At 36.9% G+C, this 13,012-nt stretch overlaps 1 protein-coding gene across 1 annotated transcript; it reads right to left on the bottom strand.

Annotated features, from left to right (window-relative positions):
• Positions 1-8,801: 8,801 nt before the first annotated feature.
• On the bottom strand, positions 8,802-9,824 carry LOC141511253 (olfactory receptor 10T2). Its single transcript, XM_074220490.1, has one exon. The coding sequence runs from the start codon at positions 9,822-9,824 to the stop codon at positions 8,904-8,906; it is 921 nt and encodes a 306-aa protein (XP_074076591.1). The 3' UTR covers positions 8,802-8,903.
• Between the last annotated feature and the right edge of the window lie 3,188 nt (positions 9,825-13,012).

Raw genomic sequence — 13,012 nt, 5'->3', positions numbered from 1 at the left:
CTGGAGTCAATAATTTGTTGTCAGTTGTGATATGGTGAAGCCTTTGTAAAGAAACAACAACAAAAAAACACAACAGCCTGAAAAGTATTGATTAGTTTTTGAGTGTGATGGCCCAGGATAGTTTCACAAAGAGTAATAATACTCTTTTTGACCTTCCTTTATAGGAGAAGAAATTACGGTAACCTACAATAGCTTCAATGAAGTGACTAAAGACAGTTTTAGAGATGGAGTAGAGTGACAATGAGAAGAAAATCTACAGTAACATATTAAAGAATTATGAGAAGTTTAAGAAGTGAAGCATGCAGGTGTTACTTGGTCTACCAAACTATGACTACAATGCTTATTTTGTGGTGTTTGGTTTGTGGTTTCAATTATTCTTCTGATAAGTGTATGTTTGCTTCTTAGAATTTTGTAACTGCAAGTACCATCCTTTGTCTGGGAGAATGAAAATCAATTGATGAGTGCCTAAATCTCTCCTAGTCTCAGTTTCCTCATGTGTAAAGTAAGGAGGTATAAACAGATAAGCTCTAACATCCCTTATTATTCCAAATCATATGATCTTCAAGAAATGCATGGATCCTTTGTGGAATAATACAAATCAAGGGCACATTTTTTTTTTAGCAATTCTTTTAAGTGCAGACATTGTCAGCAGAAAAAATGGTACAAGTAAGCATTAAGAGGTAGGAAAGGGCAAAACTTGTTAGCAATAGTCAGTAAACCATTTTGATTATAGTGTTTAAATGGGAATAGTGGTGATAGTGAGTTGATGTCAGATTGTGGAGACCTTGAGTATTAGATTTAGGACTATTAATTATTCAAAGGTTCATGATTTCTTTAGTTTGAAAACAACCTTCACTGATAAAAATTGCAACTCCTCTATAGCTTGGTAGGTAATCTTCAATAGATGTCAGGTTTAAAAACTTCATCACCCTGCAGGCACCTTGATAATGTATTTTTCAGAATAATGAGACTATGAATTTTTTACAGTGATGAGTCTGTGAAGGAAAGTGTGTGTGTGTTTCAATGTGAATTTTCAGAGTGATCTATTATTTTTCCTGAAATAATATAATTGATAAATCATAGTCAATAATCATTGATTAATTTATATTTTAATTCAATTAATTTATAAATATAATTTAATATTTAATATTAATTAGAACAGTTATTTTATTATTAAAGAAAAATCAATAAGTTATCATTAAAATCACAAAATTTGCCTTTGTTTTTACTTATTTGATAGTCTTGTCCTATTAATTGAAGCACATAGGGTAGTTACCTAACAAGGTATTGGTTACTAACAGCTTTATTTTAAGAAATTGCTCTTTCTGACTTGGATAGGTACATACTATGGATTTGCCATAGTGGATTGGCCTGTTAGGGATGTCTTTTCATTGATCCAGATTAAAGACAGCATGGAAAGGATACTTAATTTGGAGTTGGAGAACCTACATTTGAATCTCTGCTCTGAACTTTATTTACTGTGTGACTTTGGGTAATTTACATGTACATAGTATCATAGAATCATTGAGTACATTCTGCTCATCTTATAGACATGGAATATAAGTTTTCTTCATGCCCAGTTCTTTGTGACCCCATTTGGGGCTTTCTTGGCAAAATGCTAGAGTAGTTTGCCATTTCCTTCTCCTGCTCGTTTGACAGATGAAGAAACTAAGTCAAATAGGTTATGTGACTTAGGGTGTTATAGGTAGAAAGTATCTGGGCCTTGAATTTGAACTCAGGTCTTCCTGGCTTTAGGGATGGCAATCTAACTGCTGTGCCACTGATCTGCCCCACAAATGAAGAAACTGAGGATAAAAGAGACCTGCCCAGGGTCATATAACTAGTTCCTGAGATGGGATTAAATCCAAGAACTTCCTGACTTCAATTCATCCAATAATAAACTTTTTATATCTCTCCAAAATGGATAAAGCCCCATAAATCTGTGCAGTTCTAAATAAGATCACCCTGAGACTGAGTCTTAGATCCCTAGGATGTTTAAGATGAAGAGGCCTGAGCTCTTGCATTCCCTAGAACTTAGGTAGGGAAAGAAGATAGTTTGAGGACCAAACCAAAACAGGTGGAAGACCAGATTTGACCATAATTTGCCAACTTCTCTGAAGCATCAGAGATGCAGATTATCTTTCCTTGCATGTATATTTTTTTATGTGAGTTCCATATTCTCACATGTTCCTTCTGTGCATCTTTTAAAGGGATATATATCCATGGGTGTATAAGGTGATCATTCTTCTTACTTATTTTTGTATATATTTCATGTAGTTAGAGTCCTGTTGTTTTGAATTGTTGCTTTCTCTCAACATGGTTTAGCTGGTCTCAGGTGGTTTTACTGGGTGTGGTCACTAAACATATCACAGTTTCTTGGAGCAATAGGTCAAAGTTGGAGACAGGTGGACTTCAAGAATGGATGAGAAATCCTGGAAAAAGATTCAGTATCTCCTCATGCCAGAAGTGCTACACATGAAAAGAAACTCTGGAAATGGGAAGAGGAAAAGATCCAGATCCTCTGAGCAAGACATACAAAGTTGAACTTCATCAGTTCTCAATCCAGTTACAGTCCTGTAGGGAAGTCCTGACAAATTTTCCTAGTGAGGTGAGTGCCAATCTGACTGATTCACATATGAAAAAAGATGGGCCAGAGGAAATCTTCTTCTCCACTGATTTTTGAATGGTGACCTTGAGACTGGCCAAGAAATTTGTGGAATGGATACAACAGACAGGACAATCAAAAGTTCTTTTTTTGGGATCATGAACAGTTGAGATATTTTTCTGGTGTCTTAATTGTTTATGTTGTCCTTACTCACCAAAGAATCATGATAAAAAAACAGGAGTCATTATAGATGATAGCAGATGTTGGGAAGTGAGTCCTTTGCTTACTGTTATTTATCTTTCATTCTTGAAGAAAACCAAATGGCATCAGGAAGTTGATATCTTCATTTCAAGTGAACTGGATATGTGAGTCAGAGCTATGCAAAATCATTTACTCTTCTGGAGAAATCTGAGTCCACAGCAAGATATAGAATGGGATGACTGGCGCTGGCCCTGGATACAGTATGAAACTCTGACTTTTTAAAGCTAAGATCTTTCCCAGGTCTCATTTTGTCTAAGACAACACTCATTCACTGATAGATAAGAAATGAGGCAAAAAAACCCTCTTTCATTTAGTTTAAAAAAATCAGTCTGGGAGCGAAAGACTTTGTCTGAAATATAAACAATTGTAAATTACTTTCTGAGCCATCAAAACCCAAACAATGACCAAGTGAGACTTAGCTTGGGACCTACTGTTGAGCAATCATTGAGAACCAGAGTGATTTGGGTTTAAGGCATGATTTTTAAAAAAATGATCAAATAAATAATAGGAAAGAGAAAAACAGAAATCTAGCTTGTAAACCACAAGATATCTTGTGAGATTTCAGTATGATTCCCTATATGGACAAAGGGACAGTAAAAAGGGGAGGATGGAGAGAGAGAGACAGGAAGGAAGGAGGAATGAATGGAGAGAGGGAGGTAAGGAAGAAAGCAAAGAAGGAAGAGAAGAAGGAAGGAAGAAAGGAAGGAGGGGAGGGAGGGAGAGGAAGAAAGGAAAGGAGGGAGATGGAGGGGAGCATTTGATTATGATATGAACATTACAATGATTGCATTATGTTGTAAGGAGCAACTAGATAGTACAGTGGATAGAATGCCAGGGCTGAAGTCAAGTAGGCTTATTTGTCTGAGTTCAAATCTGACCTTAGACACTAGTTATGTGAAACTAGAAAAGCATTTGGCCTGTTTACCTCAGTTCTTCATCTGTAAAATAAGTGAAGAAGGAAATCACAAACCATTCTAGTATTTTTTGCCAAGAAAATTTCAAATGGGATCATGAAAAGTCATACGTGATTGTAGTAACTGAACAATAGCAGTAATGTCAGGGTATGGGACCATATGTTGCCCTAACTGAATATATAAGGCTACTATTTCTTTCCAGTTGGGCTCTTGTGCCAGTTGGAACACTGGCCCAGCCCAAGTGGCCATTAAGATATCCCCAACTGGCAAAATGGTGGTCTCTCATCTCAGAGTAAGAAGTCTGCCCTTTCTAATCAACAACTGCATCATTACAATAGCCAACATCCTAGAAGCCATGCCTGTGAAAAATTGATGCCACCTAAGGAAGAGGAAAATCTTCCTGGACCTGTGGTTCTGTGATCTATTTTCCAGTAAACTTGCCTGATAAGAATGAACTGTTTTTGGATTTAGTTCCAGATGATTCTCTCAGCCTCTCCCTTTTTTCTTCCCTGTTCTGGAAATTTTGATGTCCAGATCCTTGTTTCCTCAAAGGACTATGAACACCCTGGAGAAATAGCTCAGGTTCCCTCAATTGACAGGCTTTTTTTTTTTTACCTTTGGGATGGTTGAATAACTCCTTCCTGAAAGGACTTGGGTGACCAAGGATTGATATTGTTGGGTGATGATTTGTTTTTTAATAGCATATGGAGGAGGATGAAACTATTGTTAAACAACTAGAAATCTATAATGATGATAATTCTAGGTCCCTGTCTGGAGCTGTGGATAAATACTTATTTAGACCCTGTGGGAGATGAAAGTAACTCTTCCACAGAGGCTGCTAAAGGGACAAATATTTAATATTATCCCCCTTATGTGACTTTTAATTTTGGTGAAGGTTTTTTTTTTTGAGGGGGGAAGGAAGGGTGAATCAGGGAATAGGTAGTACTGGGATTGCCTATAGGAGTAAAATGTTATTAAGTATTCAATGACCTACTAGTACTTCATTTACTCTCAATATTGAACATGAATTAATAGAATGTTAACATCAGATCTATCTCTAAAAGTAATTTGTGACATATCCAGGGACGTTGTGATGCTAAAATTGGATAATGAATGTAAAACACTCTGTAAACATTAAATTGCCATATAAATGTTATTTGTTGCTGTTGTTGCAGTTTTCCTTTTCAAATTGTGACTTCATGGTTTCAATATTTTGTGAATTGGCATAAGAAATTAAATAGGAAATTTTTGTGAGTTTTGCAGCTGTGGGATAACACGCACAAGCCAGCAGATGACATAAAAATTTAGAAACTCAGAAATGCAGAAAATATATGTATTTATATTATATAAGATCAGCCCAAATTTTTACAGTATGGTACTGTAAATTTCCCATAAAAGAAAAAGAAAAATTTCAGACTTCTTTTCTGATAAAAAGGGAGAGTCAAAAATTTTACATGGGTTTTCAGATTATGGGGGTGCAGTGTCTCTAACCTACACTATATGGAAAGAACAATTGTATCCTCCTCCTCCTCCTCCTTCTTATCCTCATCATCATCCTTATTTTCTAATTACCGGGTTTCCAATCTGATGATGACTTCGTTCCCTAAGTCTTCTCTTCTACTCCTACTGAGCACTATTGACAGAGCAAAACAAGTGTGCTGGGGCTGTTGGGAGGAAGGATTCACATACATTGCATTATTAATAGTCAATCCTCATTTTTCATGGGGGGCAAAGTTCCTAGAAAATGCAGAAAAAGCAAAAAGACATGAATGCTGATACAGTACATTGAACCTATTGGAAATAGAGGAGTTAGATTTCCAAAAGCTAATCTTTTTCTAGAGGGTGCTGAAAAAGCACTTTTCTGTATACTATTTTTTATAATAAAACATTAATTCTGATAATATGCACTTTTCCTAATACAGTAGCCATAAAATAACACATACAATGCAAGGAAGAGACAATGGTAGTGATATCAAAGAACCCCAAGGTGAAAAAAACAGAAAGGGGAAGTCTGCCATCTCTAACCTCCCTTTACCCTCTGGTGGAAAGGAGAAGCACACTGCTCTTGTTGAGTTTAGGACCCCAGTCTAATCTGGAAACTCCTACTGTGGAATTCAGATATACTTTCTGAAGACAAAAGTCTTACAGGGTTTTAAGAGGTTCACTTGCAGTGGGAGTGCTGGTGGATGGCAATTATCAATACAATCTCATTTAACCAGAAACAACCACTTTTTCATTTTTTTTTCAATTTTCTAATCCTGCACTTGAGAAGTTAATTGACCACTTTTTGGAGTGGATTCACAAGCACTTTTATAAATGCTTTCCTCCTTTTTGTGGATATAAACTTGCTCACATCACACCTCTCATTTTTCCCCCTCTCCTGAGGGAATAAGCCTGTTTGCTAACAGGAAAGAAAAAAATGGAGTTACTAATAAAATCATGCTCAGGTTTGAAGTCACAAAAATTAGCCCAGAGAATGATGATGATTAACTACTTTCTTAAGTGAAGAAATCAACAAAATAAGAAACCAACCCCAATTTGTGGTTATTGTTGATTTCTGAAGTATAAATGCTCACACTAAAAATTGAGTTATCTTTTCCAAGTCTATTAAAGCTGACTTCCTGCCCATATCTCAGCTTGCAACCTTGTAAAGAAAAACACTGCACACTATACTTATTTTTATTTCTTGTCAGCTAGTGACCAAGTTCTAGTGCCTGTTGCTCCAAGGTGAAATCCCAATTTTGTTGGCAGTTTTTATGGGTGAGGGGAATGTGGGATAATAATTTTGTTATGATGCACTTGATAAGCAGGACTTTATATACATTTGTTAAATAGTAAATTGTAAAATTTATTCCCACTTACATAGAACTTTATGCTTTACAAAGAGCTTCTGTCACAATGGTTCAATGAGGTTTATATTGCAGAGTATAGTTTAAATTTTACAAATGATGATGCTCATACCACTCAGAAGAAATCCTGCCTGAACTCTATCCAATACTGATGAATACCTAGAAGGAGAGGGAGAAAGAGACTGGAATTTCCATTCTACTGGTTTGATGATTGCTGTAGTTCTGGAGTCACTGCTAAGCTCTTTTTTTGGAACCACAGTAGTTCCCCTCTCTTTCCCACTTCCCCCACCCATTATCTATCTGACTACAAAGTTCCTGTTGTGTTTGATCTGCTCAAACTTTGTCCTTCCTTTTACAGAGCTTCTTTAGGGAGTAAGCTCAGCTCTCCTGCTCTAATCTGATCAAGGGCTTCTTGGGAAAAAGTAAAGTTTATGGAGTTGGTATATAAATAAACATACTACTAAACCTCAGCTAAATTCCTGGGAGGGTCATTGGCTTCCTGCATTTGGAAAGATTTTGCTTTGGTACTTGCTGTTGGGACCTTAGGAGTTAATCAAACGTTTTTTTCAAACAACCCCCTGTGTTTCAGAAAAAGAAGGAAAGCAGGACCTTTGGAAAGTATTTGGCTCAACTTCTACTCTTCTTTTTTAGGGACAATTGGGGGCAGTTTTTACTAGTTTCCTTAAGTTCCATCTCTGGGACCTTGGCTCATTGTAGTGTTGGGACACAGTCCTTGACCAGAGAAAGAGTCTGGTCTGTCCCCCAGTCAGTGACCCAGACCCTTGGATTGTGACTTTTAAGATTGTTTCATTCGTTTTGCTTCTTGTTAACTTTTTATGTACAAGATATACATTTCTACATTTAGTTCTGAAAACCCCACTAGCTTGAAAATCCCAAACTAGCTTTCCAACTTCAGTAGACAGTATTCTTCCTCTTATACTCTGTGACCTAGGCAAACTGGCCTCCTCTTCCTCACATATGACATGCTTTCTCCCTTTCTACCTCTCGTTGCAGTGGTCCTACCTCTTTCCTAGGATGAATTCCCTCCTGCTCTCTCTCTCTCTCTCATACTGTTTTGTTAATGCCTACCCTCTCTCAAACTGGCTTATATTGAACTATTTCACATAGGTTTAAAGAATAAACTTCTTGTAAGGTTTTTTATACTTATCCTTAATACTGGTATTCTCAGCACTGGGCACATAATAAACATTTAATAAATACCTGTTTATTGATTGTGTTGTCTTTGTGAGGATAAACATTTGGGACTGTCTTTCTTGGATAGAAATATCCTTCCAACTCTTCCAGGTATGGGCTGATCCTAACCCTGCCTCTTTTGATTTTTCTTAACATGACATCTTATCATAGAAGCATCAAATCCTTGGAGAGGACTTGCAAGATACTTTAAAAATTACCTAATTCAGCTCCTTGATTTTACAATTGAGAAACTGAGATTCAGAGATTTGCTCTAGTTTACTAGAGGTAAAGTCAACTCTCATACTCATTTATCCTGATTCCTAATCTAAAGCTTCTCCACTATAGTATTTAGCCTTCTAATGATCACAAAATCATAGATCTAGAGTCAGAAGGAACCTGGAGCCAGAAGGAATTCTACTTCAGTTTCTTCAGTTTACAAATGGCAAATAAACAACAGAAGCAGAATTTGAACCTAGGTTTTCTGGCTTAAAATCCAAGTAATCTTTCCATTATATTTCCATATATTCTATATATGAATATACACTTACATATAAACATTATTTCAGGAAATTTTCTTAGACCTTGTGTTTGATGAATCTTCTCATAAATTTTGTTTTGAAAAATATTGGAAACATTCTAGTATTCTGGGGGTGGTGCTGAGTAGGACAAAATAGATTCATTTTAGGATAATAGATTTAAAATCTTAGAGAGCATCCAGTCCAGTATCATCTTTAGATGAGGAAACAGATACAGAGAGGTTAAGAGATTTGCCCATGGCCACTTAAATTGTAAGTATAACTAGGATTTATAGTCAGTCCCTCTGTCTCCAAGTCCAGTGCCTTTTTCCACTAAGTTATGCTGAGGATTAAATCATTGCCCCATGAGGCAATGGGGCATATTCATGATGCTGTATAAGATAACTCACATTTGTCTGCTCATTTCCAGGATGTTAAGGAGAGAGTATCCTGAATTTTTGAAGAAACAGTATGGTGGAAGGCATGCCTTAGGCACCTTCTCTCCCCACCCCTGCTTTACACACTAAAATTCTACTCCTTCAAATCAGTTTGGCAGGCTCTGGTTTCAGAAGACTTTCTTTAGTGCTGCCTTCACCTCCTGATTCCTCAGACTGTAGACAAGGGGGTTGAGTAAGGGAGTCACTACAGTATAGGTCACTGCCACCAGCTGGTCCTTGTCTGATGCAGATTTAGATTTGGGTCGGAGATAAATAATGGAGGCACACCCATAGTGGACTATGACTACAGTGAGATGGGAGGCACATGTGGCAAAAGCCTTACGCTTCCCTTCAGCTGAAGGGATCTTAAGGATGGTATTGACAATGAAGCCATAGGAGATTAGGATTAGCACAAAGGGAACCATGATAACCAGGATGCTAAGGCTGAATAGAGCTAATTCCTTCACATGAGTATCTGTACAGGCTAGCTTGATAACAGGTGCCATGTCACAAAAATAGTGATTGACCCTATTGGGGCCACAGAAGGGCATGTCACAGATCAGATTGGTGGCCACCAGAGCAATGAAGAATCCTGTTGCAGCAGACACAGATATTAGTCCCAGTCCCAGCTTCTTGCTCATGATGATCATATATCTCAGGGGAAAGCAGATAGCAACATAACGGTCATAGCCCATCACAGCAATGAGGAAGCAGTTGGTGCATGCAAAGCCAAGAAAGAAGAAAAGCTGAGTGGCACAGGCCACAAAAGAGATGGTTTTGGTGTCAGAAAGTAAGTGGTACAAGAGCTGGGGAATGATGACAAAGGTATAACAGGTTTCAGAAAAAGAGAGGATAAAAAGGAAGCCATACATAGGGGTATGGAGGGATCTACTGCAGCGGATCACAGTCATGATGGTGGCATTGGCCAACAGGATTGTCATGTAAAGAAGTAGGAAGATCACAAAGAGTAGCTTCTGTAACTCACCCAGACTGGAGAAACCCACAAGGATAAAGCTGGTGACCCTAATGGTTTGGTTGATTCTTTGCATTTTAGCAATTTCTTTCTAGGAATAAATTAAATCACTGAGTTAGAGTTGTCATCATTGTTTTCATTATCACCATTATACTTTTTAGAATTGGAAAATACCTTGAAGATCCTCAAATTCAACCTTGGGAAGTGACTTATACAGAGAATGTGATCATAAAGCAAGGTAGAATGATGAGAACTTATCTTCTATAGCAGAGGAAAGTTTAAAAATATACTTTGCCCAAGATGTGAAATTGAAGCTCAGAGTAATGAAGAGATTGGACCACAACCAAAAAATTCAGATTTTGACTCTATCATTGATTCTATCATTTGACTATATAATTAGCCCATGTAATGTTGGGCAAGAAATATAATCTCATAACTTTAGTTTTTTCATCTATAAAATGGGGTTAATAAATACTTATAATTCAAAGGACCCCTTAAGAGAGTCCTATACCTTATTTTATAGGGTCTGTGGTCACAAACTGGAAAGCTGAGATTCAAACTCAGGAAGATCCATATACTCTGCCTATCACAATGTTACCTGCATATCACCTTGTCTTGAACTCAGGAAGATCTGAATTCAAATCTGACCTCAGTTCATTACTTGCTATATAACCTAGGATAAGCGACTTATCCTCTTTTGTCTCATTTTTTCAACTATGAAGTGGGGAATAATAATAATAACAACTCCTTCACAGGGTGATTGTGAAGATTAAATGAGACAACAATTGTGAAGAACTTCTCAAAGTGCCTGGTATATCATTGGTGCTTAATAAATGCTTGCTTTTTCCCTTCTTTCTTGCAGAATTTGTACAAATAATTTTCATTGGTGTGGATAATATTAACTTTTCTAAGTTTATGACATACAAATACACACACACCCCAGCCCACACATACCCCTTCTGAAAAATTATAAAGTAGTTTATCTGATAAATAGACACAGAGTGAAGAATATGATCTCAGTTTCAAGGGAGAACAGATGACATTAATCAGGGTGGAAAATATGAGTTTGGAAATGTTTGGAAGGAATGGAGAAATGGGGACTGGTAAAAATGTTACACTATCCTAGGAAGATTACAAAGCCTGTCAGAAGATTCAGAAATAGGAAAATCTACTTAGTCTTTCAATGTACATGTATTTATTGAATTTTCATTTTCTAGGCTCAGTGGAAAATACTGTGAGATATGACGGATATGGCTCTTGATCTCAAGGAGCCTGTAATGAAATGAGGGAGATAGTATCCTAGGACAGAGAAAGCAATTTATATTTGCTTAGTCATTTTTCAGTTGCGTCTAAATCCTTGTGACCCCATTTGAGGTTTCTTTGGCAGTGGATTTCTTTGGAATGACTTGCCATTTCCTTTTCCAGTTCATTTTAAAGATGAGAACTGAAGAAAACAGGTAGAGACTTGCCCAGGGTCAGAAACCTGAGACTGAATTTGAACTCAGGTCCTCCTGATTCCAGGACTGGCTCTATCCTCTGTGCCACATACTGTCCTGACAATTTATATACAAGTGCTAATTATGGTAATTTAACTGAGGTATGGTGTATTGTCCTGGAATGGTCATTGGTATTGGAGATGAGAGAGCTTTGAGTCACACCTTTGACCACATACTAACTCTGTGACCTTGGGGCAAGTAACCCCTCCCCCCCCAATCCCAAGTCCCAGCACTGAACTTCAGTTTCCTTACCTCTAAAATTCAGGAGTTGGACTAATGAACTTGATAGTCCTTCTGAGACACTCATGTTATATAGACAGGGAAACAGTAACTCAGAGATCACATCCCTAGAATCACATCTCCAATAAGTGGTGGAACTTGGATTAAAGTCAAGATTTTTAGTTCCTATTCATATGTTCTAGGTCTGGACTTGCTAGTAGAGTGACTTTGAGCTATTCAATTTAAGATCTCTGGAACTCAGTTTACTCATCTTCAAAATGAGAGAATGGGACTTGATAATCACTAAAGATCCCTTCCACATCTAATGGTCTATCCTAGAACAGAAAAAGAAAGCTTGAAAAAAGTCAGATAATTATTCGACTATCTATGAACCTCAAGCACAAAATGTTTGCCAATATTTGGTTATTTTGTCAACCTGTAGGTACTGCAAAGCTGAACAGTCAATGGTAGCAAGAGGAATGGATATCTGGAGGAGGGAATGGTCCAGAGTATTATTCAAAGTATCCAGGAGGACTTGATAGAATGTCCTTATTTACAACTCTACTTGATTATCATGAATGAGGATAAATACAACCTCAGGTGCTTCTTTATCTTTTAAAAGGAGTTATTGATACTCTCACCTCATAAGGTTATGGTGAGGAGGATGCTTTTTAACCAATAAAAATGCTATATAAAAATAAACTGTATATTTCTTGAGAGAGCTTAGGACAACTAAATACACACACACACACACACACACACACACACACACACACACACACACAGCTTTTGTAGCCAAAGGATGTGAGTTCAAATTCCATTTTTTTTGCTTACAGTGTGACCCCTGACAAGTCATTCAACCTGTCCTGGCCTCAGTTTCTTCATCTGTAAAATGAGGGGATTGGTTTACATGACCTTGAAAGTCCTAGCCATTTCTAAACAAATGATTTTAGATTCTCAAAAATTCACTAGAAGAGAAAACACACTTACCTGCTCTTCCTAGCAAGTCCTAGGAAACTGTACTTTGGTCTTTGGTTCTATGTCTCAGGCAGGCAGGGCTTTTGAAGCAGAGTCCTTAGGGAGGATGAATTGGAAAAATTGGAACATCTGTTTCAGAAACACTATATATATATATATATATATATATATATATATATATATATATATATATATATATATATTTAAAGATAATGTACAGTCAGAATTAGAATTATCTGGACTTGAAAATTTAGAACTATTTTTTTCTTAAGAGACTGAAAGTAGTCCAGCTTATAGAGAAGTATTAAATTGTGCAATTAGGCTGGAGTGTACTTATGGCCTTCTGGGGTTCCAAGGACTGGTACTCTAGGGAGCTTAAGGAAAAATAAATGACTAAAATTGGGAGAATTGTTTAAACTATTTTATGCTAGGAAATAGAAAGATCTGTCCAGGGAGGAAAAGAACTTCATAATGGTAAAAACATATTATGAATTGTAGTGTAATAGAAACATTGGTCTTACATTTCAATTTTGAGTATGCTATTTAATACTTGTTTGACCTTGGACAAACC

Source organism: Macrotis lagotis, chromosome 2 (genome assembly GCF_037893015.1).
Source record: "Macrotis lagotis isolate mMagLag1 chromosome 2, bilby.v1.9.chrom.fasta, whole genome shotgun sequence".
Classification (NCBI taxonomy): domain Eukaryota; kingdom Metazoa; phylum Chordata; class Mammalia; order Peramelemorphia; family Peramelidae; genus Macrotis; species Macrotis lagotis.
This window is presented reverse-complemented; position numbering and strand designations above follow the sequence as displayed.

Excerpts from the sequence above, each read along its gene's own strand:
- LOC141511253 (XM_074220490.1), bottom strand. The coding sequence starts at position 9,824 with ATGCAAAGAATCAACCAAACCATTAGGGTCACCAGCTTTATCCTTGTG.